The 20,939-nt window shown below is 41.1% G+C and overlaps 1 protein-coding gene across 1 annotated transcript in view; it reads left to right on the plus strand.

Moving 5' to 3' along the window:
- Positions 1 to 13,128: 13,128 nt before the first annotated feature.
- GPRC6A (G protein-coupled receptor class C group 6 member A) overlaps positions 13,129 to 20,939 on the plus strand; it is a 38,079-nt gene continuing 30,268 nt past the window's right edge. Inside the window, exons 1-2 of the mRNA XM_042446309.1 lie at positions 13,129 to 13,322; positions 19,188 to 19,491. Of these exons, the coding sequence (XP_042302243.1) occupies positions 13,129 to 13,322; positions 19,188 to 19,491 (498 nt within the window). The remainder of the gene's footprint in view (positions 13,323 to 19,187; positions 19,492 to 20,939) is intronic.

Here is a 20,939-nt window from a genome sequence, read left to right on the forward strand (position 1 = left end):
GGCCTGATGCTTCTCCTTGGAAGGGTCGCAGACCGAGGGTGCTGAGCCAGGTGAAGAAAGAAGAGGTGCAAGAGATCGTCTCCATCGCAAGGTCCCTGGGACTCGACGTGGACAACGGAGGACGTGGAGGAACTCATTGAGGAGCAACAACGAGGACCTGACAACAGAGGACCTGAAGGCCTTGGCGGCGAGGCAACACTCGGCCGTGGATGAGGACATGCTCCATTTCGACAGGGGCAGCAGGAGGAGGCTGCGGGGGCATTTTTGCCAACGGCAGAAATTAAAGACATTTTGCGGCAATTCCACAATGTGTCTTCATATGTGGAGAAGCACCACCCTGAGAAGGTGCTCACCAGCCATGCCATTGCCCATTTTGATAATGTCTGCCTTAGCCATTTTTAAGAACCTGCTTAAGGGCCGGCAAAAGCAGACATCCTTGGACCAGTTCTTCACTAGAGAGGGAGAAACCGTCATCCAAGAAGGCAAAAGGTGACCCTTAAAAAAAAGGTGACCCTAAAAAAAACAAACCAAATTTTTTTAAAAAAAAATGGTTAACTTTGTTTAAATTGGTGGCATTGGCAACTTGCTGAATTGGTTAAATTGCTTGAATTGGATAAATTGGCTGAAGTGGTTAAATTGCCTTGAATTGGCTGAAGTGGTTAAATGGCTTGAATTGGTTTTAAATTTGGCTTTTTGGGCGCTGCCCTCTCCTCCTCCTCCTCACTCCTTGCCACTCCGAGATGCCAGGACCAGCAAGAGAAGAAAAACACTTTTTTCTTAAATCCTTTAGAATGGGCCTGACCATGGGGTGTTCATGGTGTCATGATTTGTGGGGTTGGGTTCTGCTTTGGGTTTGGGTCTGGGTGTGGTATGGTCATGGGTGTGTGATGATTTGAGAGTGTGGGATGTGGGGTGTGAGTTTTCAAGTTGGCCTGGCTTTGAGTGCGGGCCATAGGATGGTGACATGGGTTTGCTTTTTTTAGATTGGGGTTCTTGTGGTCATGGGTGTGATGATTGGAGGTGTGGGATGTGGGTGTGAGTTTTGCAAGTTTGGCCTGGCTTGGATGCGGGCCAGAGAGTGTGACATGGGGTTGCTTTTTTAGATTTGGGGTTCTGGGTCATGGCGTGTGATGATTGATGAGTGTGGGATGTGGGGGTGGGTTTTTGAAAGCTCCTCCTCCTCCTCCTGCCTCACTCTGAGATGCCAGACCAGCAAAGATAAGAAAAACACTTTTTTTTTATCCTTTAGAATGGGCCTGACCATGGGTGTTGCATGTTCAGATTTGGGGTTTCGGGCCTTTGGGTTTGGGTTCTGGGGTGGTATGGTCATGGGTGTGATGATTTGAGAGTGTGGGATGTGGGTGTGAGTTTTGCAAGTTTGGCCTGGCTTTGATGCGGGCCATAGAGTGTACCATGGGGTTGCTTTTATAGATTTGGGTGTTCTTGGTCATGGGTGTGATGTTGAAGAGTGTGGGATGGTGGAGTGTAGTTTTGCAAGTTTGGCCTGGCTTTGATGCGGGCCATAGAGTGTGACCATGGGGGTTTGTTTTTAGATTTGGGGTGCTTTGGTCATGGGTGTGAATGATTTGAGAGGTGGGATGTGGGGTGTGAGTTTTGCAAGTTGGCTGGGCTGGTTGATGCGGGCCATAGAGTGTGACCATGGGTTGGTTTTTTTTAGATTGGGGGTTCTTTGGTCATGGTGTGTGATGATTTGAGATGTGGGATGTGGGGGGTGTGAGTTTTTGCAAGTTTTGGCCTGGCTTTGAGTGGGGCCAGAGAGGGTACCATGGGGTTGCTTTGGTCATGGCTGTGATGATTTGAGAGCTCCTCCTCCTCTCCTCCGCCTGCCTCACTCACGATGATGCCAAAACCAGCAAAGATAAAAAAACCTTTTTTTTTTCTTATCCTTAGAAAGTTTAGAAGGGACCTGGCCATCATTGTTAAGCTCTTAGTGCCTCAGGCAACTTGTATTGTAGGGTACTTAGCTTAATAGGCCTCTATTGTACCTTGTTTGAGTTGGCAGGTTCAGTCTGAGGTCATAGAACGCATATTAGTTATTTTCAATGGGAAAAGTGTTTCGGGATACGAAATTTTCGGGTTACGAAGGAATTGCGGAACGATTATTTCGTAACCCGAGGCACCCAGTGTGTATATCAAATTCGCTTGGTGATGGGTCTGTGTGGCATTCTTGATTTTCACAAAGCTTTGACAAGGTCCCCCATATATCTTGCACAAGCAAGTAATGTGAGCTAGCAATGCAACTGTTGGGGGTGGATTGTAATTGTTACCCCGGCCCGACCCAAAGTGTGCTCAAAATGGCCCTCTTCATCTTGGAGAAAAGTGATCAGTGCGCTGCCACCTGGGCCCAGTGCGTTCAACATCTTATCAATGACTTGAATGAAAATAGAGGACATGCTTATCAAATTTGCAGAGGACACCAAATTAGGAGGATAGCTAATTCAAAATGACCGTAATAATTAGTAAGCTGGGCCAAAACTAAAAAGAATTGCAACAGGAGAAATGTAGACACTGCATCATAAGCAGAAAAAAATTGAAATGCATAGATATAGGAAGGGGAACACCTGGCTTAACAAACTACATGTGAAGGGATCTAAGAGTCATAGTAGACCACAGGTTGAACATAGTCACTAGTGTCATGAAGCAGTGCAATTTTAATAAATAAATAAATAAATAATAATATAATAATAATAATAATAGGATTATTTATTGCCGCACACCCAATCACTGAGAACCGGGCGGCTTACAACAGAGGGAATAATAGACGTTTCCTGCCCTCCCAGGCTTACAATCTAAAAAGACACACACAAAGGAGAAGGGAATGGTGAGGGGGCAGGGATCGAGGTCCAGCAGTTATCTCCCTCTTCGGCCTGGACCAAGGCAGATGGGCTAGAGGGAGGGCTCTTTTTCATAATCGAGGCTGGGCCCGATGGCATTGGGCCTGTCCTTTCACTCCCTCCCAGGCCCGAAGATGACAGTTGGAAGGAGGGAGGGGAGGGCTCTTCCTCTTCAGGCCCGATGGCATTGGATCTGTCCTTTCACTCCCTCCCAGCCAATTTTGGGGTGCAGCAATAGAAGTATAGTGTCTAGATAAAGAGAAAAAAATATTGACACTCCATTTTGCTTTGGTCAGGCCCCACCTGGAATACTGTGTCCAGTTCTGTTGTTGAGAAGCTGGAGCATGTCCAGAGGAAGGCAACCAAAATGGTGAAGGGTCTGGAAACCCTATGAGGAGAGACCTAGGGAGCTGGGTATGTTTAGCCTGGAGAAGAGAAGGTTAAGAGGTGATATGATATCCCTGTTTAAATATTTGAACAGGTGTCATATTGAGGATGGAGCAAGCTTGTTTTTTGCTGTTCTAGGAAATAGGACCCAGAGCAATGGATTCAAACTACAAAAAAAGAGGTTCCATCTAAACATTAGGAAAAACTTCTTGACAGTCAGAGCTGTTTGACAGTGGAACACACTCCCTTGGAGTGTGGTGGAGTCTCTTTCTTTGGAGGTTTTTAAACAGAGGCTGGGTGGTCATCTGTTGGGGGTGCTTTGATTGTGTATTCCTGCATGATAGGGGGTTGGACTGGATGGCCCTTGTAGTCTTTTCCAACTCTATGATTCCATGATTCTAATTTTCCCCTTTTGGAGTGATTTTTTAATTTGTTTGGGATTGAACTGTATGGCTTTTATGTTATAAGATACTTTGGAAAGACTTCGAGGGCATCTAATATATAACAACAACAACAACAACAACAACAACAGACATTTTAGATAGTTGACAGACAGACAGACAATAGACAGACAGACAAATGTTTAACATAAAATAATATATTTTGCATGCATACATTTTATGTGCTTATGTGTTGGTCTCATTTGTAACTTGTTTTGTTCTGTTATTGTTGTTTGGGAATGTATGCAAATTCAATAAAGAGAATAACTGTTGAAATTATGTTGTATAAACTTTGCATTCTAATATGAAAAATGCAACTAACACATATCTAGCTATATGTTGGGAGCCAGCATTGTGTAGTGGTTTGAGTGTTGGACCAGGGTGGGACGAGGGTGGGATTACTAGCTTGGCCATGAAACCTACTTGGTGACCTTGGACAAGTCACATGCTTTCAGCCTCAGGGGAAGGCAATTGCAAACCTCCTCTGAGCAAATCTTGCCAAGAAAACCCCATGATAGGTTTGTCTTAGGGTCAGCGTGAGTCAGAAATTACTTGAAGGCATACAACAACAACAACAACAAAAGCTATATGTTGCTGTCCATCATAAGAATTCATAAAAACTTTTGCTTTGACTTTTCCACCTTTTGGTGTGCATTACAATCTGGAAATTGAATGGACCCAGTTGGCATTATCATCACTTGATGGAGACAAGATACTCAACACCATGAAAGTCTTAAATATTTTTTATTAGGGCACAAAAGCAAAGCAAACAAAAACAGACTGGTGCTTGTTGGAAACTTGTTATTTAAATCATTCTTGTCTTTTAGTATCCTATAAAGCCAGGCTACTGGGACAGTCGTGTGTATAATGTACACACTAGTCTCCTAAATAGCCAAAACAGTCTCCTAAATAGCTAAATAGCACAGATAGTCCTCTAAAAGTCCTCTTTTAGTATCCTATAAAGCCATGGAAATCCAAGAGGAAAAGTTCATTGTACCTTTATTATCAACTCTCAATCCTGGTAGAAGCAGGTAAGATCTGGCTCATTTTGTTTTACAAAAACATGAATTTTGTAAAAGTCAAATTGCACACAACTAGTTGTCATAAGGAATTCTGGTAATGCAATTCAAAACAGAAAGAAAAACATTAGGGAAAGACTCACATGATCTTATCATGTGTCTTTGCAGCTGAGGCACTTCTAAGAAAATAAACACTGAAGCAACACACAAGGGAAGCAAATGTAGATTTAAGTTTTGGTTGTCCTCTGTTGCTGCTCCACCCGGTCATGGAGTTCACACAACAGATAAGCATCTTACAGAGATCTTCTAGATGGAAGACAGTCAAGAGTAAAAGAGTACAGAACATTTTGCAATACTGATGGACCACTGCACTAGCAGAAACTCAAAATATATTTCAGTATTTGTCCCATATTCTATGCTCTCCCACACAGTACTCAAGTATCATGAAACTTGTAAAATAAATAAATAAAGCAGAGAGAGATGGAATATTGGATGAGCTGGAAAAGCATGGACTCACATATGGGCTCACTCATCTGTTCAGTAATGAAACACATTGGATCCACTTGAATAAGAAATCAATATTCAGTCCAAGCTACCTTACAGTGCTGCTGTGAAGTCAAACATGGCTAACCCATACTACATTATCTGAAGCTTCTTGTACTAAACAAAGGACACAATTGTGCCAAATCACTATTCTGCATAATAGGAAATGCCATGGCTCACTATGAATGGGTCTGTAATCAAAATAAACATATCAGAGGTTTTTACATAACTAAGGAAGCCCTAATGTATATTAGAAGTCTTTCCACAATGAATTCTACAAAACAAGCCAAGAATCCACCACCACCACCATAGGTAAATCTGGACTGTAGGTACAGGGCACTTGACAAGTCCATTCCCTCTGCTCCAAGCTTTCTTTTTTTTAATTTTTATTAAGCATTTTAAAAACATATCAAAACAAACATATACTGTCATTATATAAAATATAATCCAATACTTCACATAAAATCTTTATATTTAACTTCTTTACATACATGATGACTTCCTAGGCTACTGACTAATATCAATCATGCTTTCCACCTTTTTAATTCTAACTGAACTCTACTCAGTTATATTGATCCTGTTGAATTCTTCAAATTATCATTGTAATTTTCCCCTCCCATCGAAACAACATTAACATATGTTACTTTTCCCTGATATATCGTCCTCTTATCATCATCTTATCACATCTAAATTGTCTCAATCTATCTTAATCTAATCTAGTCTTTATTATTTTAATCCTTTTAATTATAATCCTAACCAAAGAATCAATAACAATACTCTTTAAAAAAAAGAAAGAATAGATATTGATTATCTTTATCTCAACTACATCCATCCAAGCTTTCACAAAGTAGAGAGAATGCATCATTCTATTTCCAGCGCCGGACAGCGCTGCAAACCTCAGATCAAAGGGAACTGGTCTTCCATCCAGTTCTTCAGTATTGGGATGCTTGGTTGGTACCTATCCAGGATATGGAAGGCTGTGAAATAGGAATCATGACAGTCCCCCTGCTCTGCCCTATGGAAAATGTTAGAAATGGGAAAGAGAACAACAATGCTTTGCACTTAAAATTAAGAAAGGCTACTGGGACAGTCGTGTGCATAATGTACACACTAGTCTCCTAAATAGCCAAAACAGTCTCCTAAATAGCTAAATAGCACAGATAGTCCTCTAAATAGCCTTTGTGTTTTTTGATGAAAGTTGTACAGTAATATTTATTTTCTTTGCTTCCCTTAAGCCAGACTCTATGTTCTTTCAACATTTCACAGAGATGAAAACAAGCAAATCAGAGTGTGGTAAAAATGATGCAGGTTACTTACTAATCAGGAAGAATACACAAGCTAACAGAGTCTGCAGCCATTTGCTTTTGCCTGAGTCAACAGTGAAAGGGAAGGATCCCTCCTCTCCTCTCTCCCCTGCTGAGGTAATTGAATGGAAATTAGTCTGGCAGCTTAAACCCAATTTGCAGCAACTGAAGTAAGCTGAAGACAATGGAAGAAATGGGAGAAAGAAAGAGAAACTGGCAGCCTTAACAGACCAGCATGATACACCAGCTTGAGGGTGGCGTGAGGGTGTGGTGTTTGGACGACCCACACCCCGACGTCACCCCCAAGCCAGCATCACACTGCCTGCCCAACCAGATGGCAGACAACATTGGGACGTTCCTGCAGCACAGCAATTAGATGCCGCACACTGCAGAAATGTGGTAGAGCCACTAGCACAGCGAAAGGAGCAGCTTTTTTCCATCCCCAAAAGGAGCAGCATTTTGCTGCTTTTTGGGGGGCTGGAAAAAGACCAGCTCAGGGCTGTGGCATGCGGTTGCCATGGCCCCAATCCAGCTTTCTCCAGGGTGGCTTCAAGCCGCCCCTTCAGAGCTGTCTGTTTCAGCCCTGGGGTATTTTAAAAGCAGCTAAAATAAGTGAGGCAACAGAGGATTGATTGGGATTGTCTCTATCAAACTGGAATAGTTGGAGGGACTGTGCTCCCTAACAGGCCCCACAAAATCTTGCATTTGCTCTCTTTAAGAGAAGGTGGGGAAGATGCTGGTAGAAAGGTCAAGAGGGAAGAAATTCTGGCATAATTACACAACTTTCACCAGTACCCCACCTGGGAAAAACACTATGAGAGAACAGAAAGAAAGGTGTGGCAGAGCAGAACTGAAAGGGAGAAAAGTGAAAGAGCAGGAGAAATAAAGAAAAGAAGTTGGCTTGCTCATAAGAAAATAAGTAGCAGAAGTCTTCTACTCACACAGACACTTTCCCACCTATTCTAAATTGACTGCAAGAAACCCTTCAGGAATTAAGTCAAGAGTTTGCCCCACATCTACCTCGAAATGCCAGAGACTGGGACCTTTTTCATGCCTAGCATGTATTCTGCAATTGAGCTGTAGCTTGGTGTCCTGTCTGCAGCTGAGAATTAAGAGAGTGGTGTGAGATGCACAGGGAACAACCATGGTGCAGAGGTTTAAGTGTTGGGTGGATGTAGAATCTATACTGCATCATTGTAGAACTTCAATCCTACTTTAACTATCATGGCTGTGTCCTGTGGAATCCTGGGATGGGATTTGAAGTTTGGGAATTCTGCATGAGATGAAGGATCTCCCCCCTTTTTTGTTTTTATTATTCTGAAACCTCTTCACTTCAATATGCAAAAATTCCCAACTTTAATATATAACCATGAAGTATTTAAGAACTGTATAGTACAGTGGAAAAGGTTTCACTGTAAATCACTCATGAGCTTCAAATATTGCTACAATCTTCCTCTAAGAGGCTGGACTGAGAACAAAATAGTAACTTTCCGGTTACAGCTAAGGATACACTGCAACATGTTGTTGACTGACAGCTGAACCTTCAATACTGTCAATAGGATAATGTCCTCCACCACACATGGCCTGAGCTAACAGACTATTTGTGGGAAGGGCTAGGAAAGGTTTGTGGTATAGAGAGTGTTAACCTCTGGCAGAAGAGATCAGCTGGAGAGTTCAAAAGGAATAAGATGGCTATGACCACTGCTTATTCTATCCCCCACCCCAGCATTTTTTGATCCAGCCACTACTCTCTGACTAATAGTAGGTCCAGCCCTGGCCAGCTTCAATGAAAAAATGACAATATCTTTAGTGGTCCCATGTCAGTGATTCCCAGCTATTGTCCATCTTGCCCCAGCTCTGCTCCCAGACTGTAGAATATTTCTAGGCACTGATGGTTTGGGAAACCAAGCAGAAATAAAAATGGAAGTAGATAGAGAAGATACAATCACACACTCTCTCACATACCTTTAACCTAATTGTTTGTTAAAATGTCTTAACGTTTATTGAAAAATTCAAAGCACATAAGATTATTCACCACATCAGATCACTGTGTTTCTATAAATAATGACAAATTATGCACAGATTGTCCTGAATGTTTGTTCTGTCAACTTTAATTTCCAGTGTGCCAATCAATGGGTTTCCTTATCTGAACCTTAAAACACACTGTAAAAGGACCAAACTTGCTGCTACAAGCCAATGCAAGATTTTCAACTGCCATTGGTAACTCAGATCAAAAACAAAACAAAACAAAAAGCTCCAATTATGTAACAATTTTTTAAAAGTGTAGACATTGTTATGGGAATTGTGTAGCAATTGATTTACAAGAACTGGAAAAAGGATTTGTTGTTGATGTTGTATGCCTTCAAGGCACAGGAACAGCACCTATCCCTGTGTCAAAAATTGGGAACAACTGCAGAAATTCATACAAAAAACAATGCGGGCCATGGTCCTAAAGGGCAGGCATGGAACATAAGTGCTCCATATGTGCAGTTCCACAGTTCTGTGCCCCCACTCCAGGCAGCAACCAAGTCTCATGGAGCTGCTTCTCTGACCATAAATAGCTGCAAGAGAAGGAATAAAGGAGGTGACTGTGTAACTGGGACTGCATTTCATCCCTCTTCAGTTTCTCTGTCTTTTTCTCTGTATCTCGCTGTATATGTGTGTGTGTGTGAGAGAGAGAGAGGGGGGGGATGACACTGTTGTTTTTCTGCCTCTCTCAGATGCAGAATCTGCAAGGGGATGAGAACCATCCCCACTACCCTGTCATTTCCCACCTTACCCTGCAACAAATGGCTTGGCTACAGCTTGGCAGTGTGTGTGTGTGTGTGTGTGTGTGTGTGACTTTGGATAAGAGCAAGAAGCTAGAGAATATCATCTTGTGCCCCATTCAAGATAAGGACATACACACTCATAAAACATGCTTATGTCACTAACAGGTCACCATTTTATTTGCAGAAGAATGAGTAAGCTCAGCAATTACTTTGCACTAATAAAATATCAAGGGACTTGTAGGAGCAGTCATAATCAATGACAATTGGTCCAGCTCAGTGAGGCAGTGAATCCACTTCAGGTTTTGCATAATTTTAAGGAGCTATCCAAAGTGCTGAGTGTATTTTGAAGATAGAATTCAAAACTGTGGATGGTTTCTTTTTAAGTCTGGATTAAAACTGAAGTGGTTTCACTGCCCCAGTGATTAGCATCAACCCTCACTAGTTATGCTTAAGCAATCTATCTACCTATACATACAGACATAGATGTATAGATTGTCTTTAGTCTTTTAAAAAGTGAAGACAGGAAATGGAGATTTATCTAGTTTTCCCTGAAATTCATTTAAAACTGTAGCAGTCACTCTAGGTGGAGAAAGCTGCTAGGACAGAGGTGCATTGTCCTTGTGTTCATTTGCACCACATTTGATTGATACTTAGATCAAACATACCCACACGTACACACTTCACATCCCAATGCCAGCTTTCCCCCCTCTTGCACATGTCTACACACAAATACACACAGCTAAAATACACATGGCAATGTTATACCAGCCTCAGTCAGTTCACCATATAGTCTATATACCCAGTCTCATCTACTTCTTTCATCTACTTGATACTCTTTGTTTGTTTGCAACATTTTAAGCCATTGTGAGATATTTACCCTTCTCTGACAGAGAGTTCTGATGCCACAAAAAAACTACAAATCCCAGGGTTACATAGCATGGAGCCATGACAGTTAAATCAGTGTCAAGCAGCATTATTTCTGTAGTACAGATGTAGGTCCATGGTTGTATAACAATAGCAATAGCATTTACCTTTCTATACCATTTTCTGACCTATGAAAGGATGGAAGGCTGAGTCAAACTTGAAGCCCTGGAATCGAACTCATAACATTGTGGCTGCAGTACGACATTTAATCACTTCTCCAACAGGGCCGTGGTCATTTCTATTTATGTGACTGTTCATTACATTTTTTTCAATATTTGGCCTTGGGTTCTTACACTGATTGTTCTGAATGTCCAACAACATTTGGAAGGCCACAGTTTGCCCCATGATCTAGTGCTTCTGAAGTAGGGATTGGCCAAATGCAGGGTGTGGACTTCATGAGACACAAACACTCATTTAGTCCCTCACTTGGAAAACCTAAGCCTATTTTGAAAACCTGAAAATAAGCAACACAATTTGGCATCTACATTTGTTAAATGCACTAGTGGTGCAATTAACTAACATAGAGCTAGAACAGACTGGCAAGTTAAGCCACCTTCTGGGCAGCTTGGAAGTACATGTCACATGCTCCCAAGCCACCTGCAGTCCACGCAGCCATTTATATGGGAGCAGCTTCATGATGCTCTGGCATTGCGGCTTTTACACATTTTCCCAAAAACTAGAACTAAAGGCAGCATGTAGATTCAAACAAATACAATAGAGATAAAACCAATAGATTTTTCAGAAGTTCCTCTTTACTTTCCTGATTTTCAAAAGTAGCTAAAACCTCCTCAAACCTGAATAATCACACGACAGCACAAGATAGCAGCACAAGGCAAAGAATGAGCCAGCACTTGAACCATTTGATCTTCCTCCTCCAACATTTATAGAGGCCATTGACCTGTAACATTAGAAGCAACAAAGAGTTTCAGTTGCATCCGAAAAGTAGTGGTTGTATCTCTAGATAAGTTACAATTGAAATGTATTATACTTCTTGTTAACAGTCCTCAAGTTGACCCCGGATTTTATAGCCCAAGGCTATCATGGCAATCCTATAGATGAGACATCTCCAAGCCTCCCTGTCTTCCACTACTCTGCTCAAATCCTGTAGATTCATGTCCATGACCTCCTTAATTGAGTCCAGCCATCTGCTGTGCAGTCGTTCTCTCTTTCTTCTACCCTCAACCTTTCTCAGCATCATTTTCTTTTCTAATGAGTCATACCTTCTCTTGATGTGGCCAAAGTACTACAACCTCAATTTAGTTGTCTTCTACAGGTATTTCAGGTTTGAGCTTCATTACTGAAGAAAAAGGAAATTTATTGCAAGTAACATGTTTTGTAAATTGTTTCCAAGCTCTGACAAACAGGGATGGAGATTTAGAATCAAAGAATCTTAGAGGTGGAAGGAACTGCAAGGGTCATCTAGTCCAATGCCCTACCATGCCAATATAACCCGCCTGCCAATATAAAACTCAATCACTCCTGAAAGATGGCCACAATTTATGTTTAAAGACTTCCAAAGTTGTTGTGGGACAAAGAACATATGCTTTGTTCCATAGGTAGGCTAGATTGGTCTGAAAATATTATCTGAAATAATCCCTCTTATGAGCTTCTGGGACAGAGGAGTTGAGATTCTGTTCAATAATGGTGGGGCATAAAGTTCTGCCAGTGTGTTTGCACAGAAGGTCTGGGAAGGAGATGACTGCTGGTCAGGCAATGTGTGAGAGAGTTCTCTCTGAGCACCTCTTGAACACCTCCTGGTCAATCATTGACTGTCTAGGTCAGAGGTACACCCATTGTCATCTGGCAGCAATTGTACAATTGGAAAATAGTGAATACAACTTTGTACAGTGTATTGAGGAACTGGATACCTCTTTGCACAATGTCTGAAAATGTATTTTTCCTAGTATTACCCACCCACCTCACATTAATGCTAGTATAAGTCACTAGCACAAATCCAGACAGAATATCTTGTGCAAAAATTCAGTGAAAAAGAGTAGAGGGATAAGGGAGAAATGGGCAGAAAATGATATTAGAGATGAATGGAAGAAAGGGATAGTGGGAAAATGAGATGCAGGGGAGCAAAAAAGGGCAACATAATTGTGTGGAGAAGAGCATTACAGAGTAGCAAAAGAAAAGTGGGTAATGTGAGGGTGCTGTGAAACTGATGGAGTAAGAGGGAAAGGGGAGATAACAGCTATGAGGATAGAAAGGGAGGCATACCTGGGATGCAGGAACAGAGAGTGCACTAGGGTGCAAAAGAACAAAGGGGAGGACCCAAGAGATGAGGGGAGAAAGAAACCTGTGTGCGGAGCAAGAGAGATACGGAAACAGCAGTTACTTGTATAAGAGAGCTAGAGTGGGGCACACATTATGGCATGGAGAGAAAGGAAGAAGAAATGACAGCAGGTTTCCAAGAATACTATCACAGGGAGTGCAGAGAAAAAAGAGGAAAGCACCCTGACAGGTTTAGAATGGTAGTAGAAATTGAAAGTATTAGTGCAGCTCACATCAACTATTAAAAATGATGATCCTCAGAGTGATCTGAAATGTGTACCCTTCTTTTATTAGACAGGTTTAGCCATAACATTTCTTTTCTCTTGCTTCCTCACCAGCATATTCTCTCTCTCTCTCTCTCTCACACACACACACACACACACAGAAAGACACACACACATGCACACGTACGCACACACACAATGTCCACCAGTGGGATCCGTTAAACAGTATGACCTGTCAGAGCCGGTAACAAGCATTTAGTTAAGGTGTGTCTGTCTTCCAGAACAGCCCTTGTCTCTAGTGTTGTTTACAGGTGAAATAGGCACAGTGTTGGCTGTGCTGCTTGTTTAATTGACTGAAGGCAGCTAAAGAGCAAATGAAACAGAAACATGGCAATATTTGGTTTGTTGATGCCAGTTTTCCTAGTGTGCTTTGATATTGGACATTCTTGCCAGAGTTCTGATGACTTTGTGGGTGCCAGCTCTCCCGGAGACATTGTCATTGGAGGCTTATTTGCAGTTCATGGCAAAATGTTACATTCAGAAGAAAAGCCCCTCCAGCCTGTGATTGCCAATTGTGCCGGGTAAGTAACTAACCAACAGCAGAAATAGGAACAGAAGAACAAGCTGACATGAAAATGAATAGGGTTACTCAAAACAAAAGTGGGTGTGAGGGAATCTCTCAGTCTATTGAATTTTTGTATTACTGTTTCTGGAAAGGTTAACTTTATGTATCAGCCAAATGTAGTGTGTTTATGTGTGGGAGGAGGCAAGAGAATCTTCTGCAGAAATTTGGCATGTGTGATTGTGTCGAGCTGCCCATGTCTCAGATGCTCATATACTGTATATCTTGTATTATTCTACTATTCATGTGCTGGAGAATAATATCATCCTGGTTGTGTCTTTAAAAAATATATTTTAAGACCACAGTCCAATGCTCAGTTTTCTTTTGAACTCAGGGAAAATGCTTTTTGGCAGACATTATTGTACAGAAAAACTGTGACTAGAGTTAATCCCATGAACTTCAATATTACTTACTTCTGACTAGACAGGCATAGGATTGTACTCCAAGTGACCTATTTCATGGTATATAATTACCACTGCATCTTGGTTATTTTCAAAGAATACTAATCAAAACATATGACATAACTAAAATCTGTTTTGAAAATTATATAGATAACCACTGAGTTGTGCTATAATGTTCAAGGTTTGTTTGTTTGTTTTTTTGATGTTCTTGTTGTTTTTACTTTGGGTGTGCTAAAAGCATGATCCTACACATATTTATTTAGAAGTAAATCCCATGACATCAACTAGATTTGCTCCTAAACTAAAGGCACATACTGGTAGGTTTATAGCCTTTGTAAATAACGTAGAATAACAAAGTACATTTTTGATACAGAATGACATTATTTCCAGAAGATATATCCATAAATTAGTTATGTTATTTCAGAGAAAAGCATTTTCTATCATATGTCATAGGAAAAGAAGACTGTATATTACAGGTCCCTGCTATTTATTCTGTATATGTCAGCATTTTAAACATGCAATCCAAAAAACACTTAAACTGTTTCCCTCAGGCTCTCTATGCAGCCTCAGTGACATTAATCTGATTATATCAAAGGGACGTAATCTCAGAATTGTAGCACAGCTGGTATTAAGATGACTGTGGCATTTTAATCTGGAAAAGTATTAATGTCATAGCCCCAACATACATATAATGACAGCTTCTACCAATTAGAGACCTTTTGGTGTCATCTTCCTTTTAGTAAATTACTCAGATTTAAATAAACTTGAATATCCAAAACCTTAACATCAATACCTAATTTGAAAATTTACTAAGGAAGCAACATTATGACTTCTTACAACACCGTCTCTTATCCTGAGATGGAAAGGTCTTTATCAGAATGAAAATAAGCAAGTGCACTCTTCATATCCATAAGCATTGATTAAAAACATTCCTCAGGGATTAAACTTGCTGTCTCCAGTTTAATTAAACAGCTTTTAAATGAATGATCTGCAAGTTAAACCAATGAAAGCATGTAGTCCTAGTTCTAATGATGCCCTATATGGCGGATGGCATATGATCCCCAGAAGTCCTTGATGGAAAGGGGACATTTAAGGCAGTTTTGAGATATAATGTTGGATGGATACAGAGTACTCCTGGTGATGCAGCTCAGTGGTTCATGCTTTGCATGTAGAAGGTCACAGATTCAAAGTTCAATATCTCTAAACCGAACACAGAAAAAAACAACACTCTCTGAAATCCTGGAAAGTTGCTTTCTAAATATTGATGAAGGAACTCACTAGAGGATAGTGGCTCTGGAACTTTTCACACTACACAATTACAGTACTATGATTCCACTTTAACTGCATTCTGTTAGGGAATCCTAGGATTTACAGCTCAGAGAGGGGTATTTAGAATTCTCAGCTAGAGATTTCTAGTGTCTCACCAAACTACAAACTCCATCATTCCATAGGAAGGGGTTGTGTAGTGAGATAGCTGTCAGCACATTGATGAACTTACTCCAGGTTTTAGTCAAAATGTGAAGGAATTATCCAAAGTGCTGGATCTATCAGCAGATCATATTCAAACTCAGAATGGATGTACTGCCCCATGGACATAGGAGTCACCAGTGTCTCCTGGTTTGCCCTGTTGCCCAATCCTGCTCTTCCACCTTCCTGAATTGTGCCATCCATGCCATCATAGATGACAGCACACGAGGGGAAACTCTGCTGGTACCTCTTTTTCCTAGTGTCTTCAGATGGGGGACTACCCACCATAAACTTATTGTAAATTATTATTTTTCACCTTGATGAGGCCTTTTCAGACTACACAATTATAGCACTATGATTCTATTTTACCTGCCATGGCTGAATCTTATGGACTCCTAAGATTTGTAGTTTAGTGAGCTTAGAGCTCTCTGGCCAACAAATCTAAGTGCCTCTCCCTAAATTGCCAATTATTATTATTATTAATATTATTATTATTAACTCTTATTTATAAAGTGCTGTAAATTTACACAGCACTGTACATACAATATTTTAGTTAGACGGTTCCCTGCCCTCAGGCTTACAATCTAATCCAATCCCAGGACTTTGTGGGGTGTTGTCATGGCAGTTAAAATGGAAACATGGTGCTATGGTTATGTAGTGTAAAAGGACCCCAGGATCTTGGAGAAAGAAAAATTTAAGAGTGGTGGGGAAACACAACAGTGTGTCAGGTGGAAAATGTCAGCATCTGTTCAGACACACAGATGGACACACACACACACCAGTAAATTACATGAATGCATGAATGAGCCTGGGTGACCACACACAAAAAAGCCTCACTGCACAATAGTGGACTGCTTCTTACTTCTGAATCCTTTAAGAGACATTGTAAAGATAATTTATGATGACTAGGAGGACTGGAGGGGGAAAAATCTAAATACCCCCCTCTCCCTCCCCCCAGTAAACATCTCAGAAAGAAAACCTGGAGATAGTCTTTCTGATGCCAATGTAACCTTGCCTTTCATATGATACATGAAAGATGCAAAACGAGGGACATTTTTAATTTCATTTTTGCAAAAAATATAATATTTTGTTTCAATTTAGCTAACCATTTATGTTTTAGAAAGATAATGCTGTGCTCTTGACTCAGTTCAAAGTACCATTGCATCTGAGCCTGATCTGATCTGTATTGATACAAATTGTTTCAATCCTGTTCCTGAATCCAAATGAGATTTAAGAATCCAGATGCCCACAGATGCATTCAGAAATTTTAACTGCAGGAGGTAACTATAGGAGGCTTTATGCTAGGAACCTGCAAAATATTCTGGTTTAACCACCCTCATCACCCCCATACACAAACCTCAAGGGAAATTTGTAAAACTTGTTGACTTCAGTCCTGGCCAATTCATGGAGATTTTTTCCTTGGCACTGTCTTTCTAGAACATCAACCAGCTATTAAATTTTAAATAAGATCTGATATGATCTTGAAATGAAATTTTACTTGAGGAGAGGGATTTTTTGCTTTACTCTGTCAGTAGTGCTATGTTCTGTAATGAACATGAGGAATTAGAGGATAATGAGAGGATGCTTCACCAGCAATCCAACTTCTGAGAGCCTAATAAAAAAATCCCCTTAAGCTGATTTAAATAGCATTGGTGGCAAATTCCCTCTCCTGGTGCCATAGTTCCCCAACCCATGTGGGGCAGTTGTCTGCTTCAGTCTCCTGGCTAGAGGGAGGACAACATGAGAGCTCTCTTTGTTTTTATTCCATGGATATCCCCACACACTTTGTGCCCTGGCAATTTATTCCTGCTCATTCCCTGTGGGATCTGCTACTACCTCATAGTGGTCCCAGACAATGCTCTGCCTTTTCTGACTTGGACTGCCTTCCTTCTATCTAATACCTAATAACAACAACTAGGAACAAGGGGGAACATTTGTTTTATATAATGAACACACATAAACCCACGAACAAACAAATTAACAAATAGGAAAAACATATAGAAGATTGACTATTCAACCAGACAAAAGAAAATTTTAAAATAGAAAGGCCTATATCCAGTTGCTAGTCAAAACTAGAGGAGACCCATATAAGTGGTCACATAACATTCAGAAATTAAATCTATTGGTTTAATCTAAGTGAGACTAATAACTGGGTTTAGGCCAAAGAGACTCAGTGACCAACTCATATAACAATCAATAAGTGCCCATCTCTCACCTCAGCTCTTTCAGTCTGTTGCTAAAAGCTAAATCTAGCTATTAAACAGAAAGATGCCAAAGGATATAACTGACAATATAATTTGAATGAATTCATGTATAGTCAATCCTGTGTCCACAGATTCTGCATCCATGTATTGAACTAACTACGGTTTGAAAATATTCACCAAAAAATAAAATCCAAAAAGCAAACCTTGATTTTGCCATTTTATATAAGGGATGCCATTTTGCAACATTATTGTGTGTAACAGGATTTAAGCACCCACAAATTTTGGCATCCACGGGAGAGGGCATCCTGGAACCAAACCCCAGTGGATACTGAGGGCACACTGTAATCTCTCCCAATAAGCACTGGGATGGGAGTCTCTTGGAAAGATTATTGCATGATATCAGTGGACAAAGCTCTGCCTGTATTTGCTTTACTGATTATTTTTTTCTATGTAGGTGAGTTTGAAGCACTTTGGACTGTGCCACTCCACTATGAAATCAAATTTGTCCAATCTGATTTCATCTTGAGCTGGTAAAGAATCTGTCTGAATCAGTCCAATTTGATTTGTTATTTAAGATTCAGCTGGTTTTGGGTTGGTTGCAGAGCTCTAGTTTTAATGTCTTTATTAACCTGTTCCTATATGACTTTCATAAGAAAATCTACTTGAAACTTCCAAGCATTTCCATTAGTGCTGGACATTATTTTCCTGACAAGGGGGTGATACAGTGGGTTTATAACAGGATAAACTTAATGGGACCAGAGTAGCTGCAAATATTCTTTAAACTAGTGGCTAAGTTGCCAGCTAACATTTTATTTTAGGGAAATTACAGGTAAATGGAACACAAGTTGAAAAAACAATTAGAAAAGATGACTCATTTGTTCCCCTCATTCATCTAAAACAGGGTCACATAACTGTGACCAAATATTGTTTGACAGCAATCCCAGCATCCCTTATCATTGCATATGCTGGTCACAGCTAAAGGAATTTAAAGTGCAACATCTCCTAGAAGGTGACAGTTTTGAGAAACCAGCTGAAGCAGTCTGAAAGAGAAACAGAAAGCTACATTTTTGAGCCCTGTAAGCTAGGGAACTGTCCACCTTTATTTCAAATCTGGTGTTAGATAATCAATATGTGTGTCTGTTGGAATGTTTGAGTGTAAGAGAAGCACAGCATATTCTGTATATCTGTAAATAAACTCAAATATTATAAAATGCCCCAAGCCTGCAAGGACCTCCCTGCCAAAAGGAACCCCAAGACAAGTATTCCATCTTTGCAACATCTTACAACTTGGAGAAGTGGGGCAAGTTTTATGCCTATGTTTGCCTGTCTATATCTACATTTATATGTAGCTGTTCTGTGCATTCAGGCCATTTCCAACTCATGGAGGCCCTATATCACAGGTTTTTCATGGCAAAATTTGTCCAGGGGTGGGTGGGTGTCCCATTGCATTTCATTCTTCTGAGGCTGAAAGAATGTGACCTGCCAAAGGTCACCCAGTGAGTTTCCATGACTGAGTGGGGATTCAAACTCTCATCCCCTGGATAGGTCCTTTCAGGTTAAGACTAGAACCCAGAGAGGATTCACCCCTCCCAGTAACATACAGCCACCAGCTACCACTAATCTTGTCGTAGTAACATCAGGTACACCACAAGCACACTCTCAGAGCACAAGCAATGTACATGCTGACTCCATCTTCTGTGTTCACTGGCTTCCAGTGAAGTAACTGTGGTTGACTTGTGTGTTTCTTCACAGCTTTGAAGTTCAAGTGTTTCTTCAGAGTCTTGCAATGATCCATGCTATTGAAATAGTCAACAACTCAACACTTTTACCTGGAATTAAACTGGGCTACGAGATCTACGACACATGTGCCGAGGTCACCAGAGCCATGGCTGCAGCTTTGCGATTCCTGTCCAAGTTTAATGCTTCCAAAGAGTTAGTGGAATTCCAGTGCAATTATTCTGATTATACACCTAGAGTAAAAGCTGTAATAGGTGCCACGTACTCTGAAGTATCCATGTCGGTTGCAAGGATATTGAATTTGCAGCTAATACCACAGGTATGTCACTTCAGAAAGACACTTTTATTTCATAGTGATAAGGCCAGTTTTTGCAATATCTGAGTGAATATTTTCATGAAATTATTGAAACCTAAATATAGTTGCAAAAGAGCTGGATTTAGCAGATGCATTTATACCAGCATCCTGAGCCTAAGAACAGAGAGACCCTATAAAGAACAGAATGAACAGTAGTCATAATCTTTATTATTATTGTATTTCTACACCTTGCACCTTTTTTCTTCCTTGTATTTTCCCTAGATACAACAGACTGCAGGCATCCAGTGAAATTCTACATATGTTTGTTCAATGGGAATAAGCCCACCCAGTAAACTTGGTCGAAGGGGATGTTCCCACTAGGTGAAACCCCGCGTTCTGAATCGAATCCAAGGAGTGGCGTTCCTATTAGGATCCGATTTAAACCTAGAACGGTTCTAGAGCAACCCGCAATCGTCCCCACTACAAATCGAATTGTAGAGCGGGATAAAATTTTGAATCGAGTTTTCCTCATTTAACGCGTGTTAAAAAAACACTAGGGTCCGACCTACATTTTTCCATTGATTCGAGTTAGGAACCGGAGCATTTAAATAGGAACGACAGCCTTTGAAATCGCGTTAGATGAATGGAAGGAGCGGAGTGCGATGGGGCTGTCCTTGGGGGAGTTGCCCTTTCTGTCCCCATCCGTCTGGCTGTCGCCATTTTTGCTTCCCTCACCCCTTTGTCCGCTGTGGTCTTTCAATAAGAGATAAGGATTATTTTTATTTTTTATTTAATGGTTTACAGGCGCTTAATCTCTTCAGTGCTTTAAACACCTGAAGTCCCGGTGCTCAAGGCTTCCCCCGGTGGATTGCAACCTCCCCTCTGTGTGGGGAGAGCCCATTTCTAACAGAGGAGAGGCAGGAAGGGAAGGCTCCTCGCGAGGAGGCATCTGATCTCGCCCAGGCAGGGAAGGGCTCTGATCAATAGGGGGGGGGGATAGAGCCTTTCTCCCCAAATGGAATCTGCCTTCTCCTCCAACCCTGGAAAGAGAATCTTTGGGAAGAGTGCTCCCTCCCTGCTTTTCCAGCAGCCTCCTTCATTGATCTCTGTGCTCTCTGAAGGGATTCTCCCATAGTTCCTCTGGAAAGAGCTTGGGTTCCTCTAATTCGCTTTGCCAGAAGTCTCTCCCATTGATCTCTGTGCTCTCTGAAGGGATTCTCCCTGGCTGTCTTGGGAGACAGGATGCTGCCCTCCAAAACCTATCCCATAGTTCCTCTGGAAAGAGCTTCGCTTTGCCAGAAGCCTCTCCCATTGATCTCTGGGCTCTCTGAAGGGATTCTCCCTGGCTGTCTTGGGAGACAGGATGCTGCCCTCCAAAACCTATCCCATAGTTCCTCTGCAAAGAGCTTCGCTTTGCCAGAAGCCTCTCCCATTGATCTCTGGGCTCTCTGAAGGGATTCTCCCTGGCTGTC

Source organism: Sceloporus undulatus, chromosome 1 (genome assembly GCF_019175285.1).
Source record: "Sceloporus undulatus isolate JIND9_A2432 ecotype Alabama chromosome 1, SceUnd_v1.1, whole genome shotgun sequence".
In the NCBI taxonomy this organism is placed as follows: Eukaryota; Metazoa; Chordata; class Lepidosauria; order Squamata; family Phrynosomatidae; genus Sceloporus; species Sceloporus undulatus.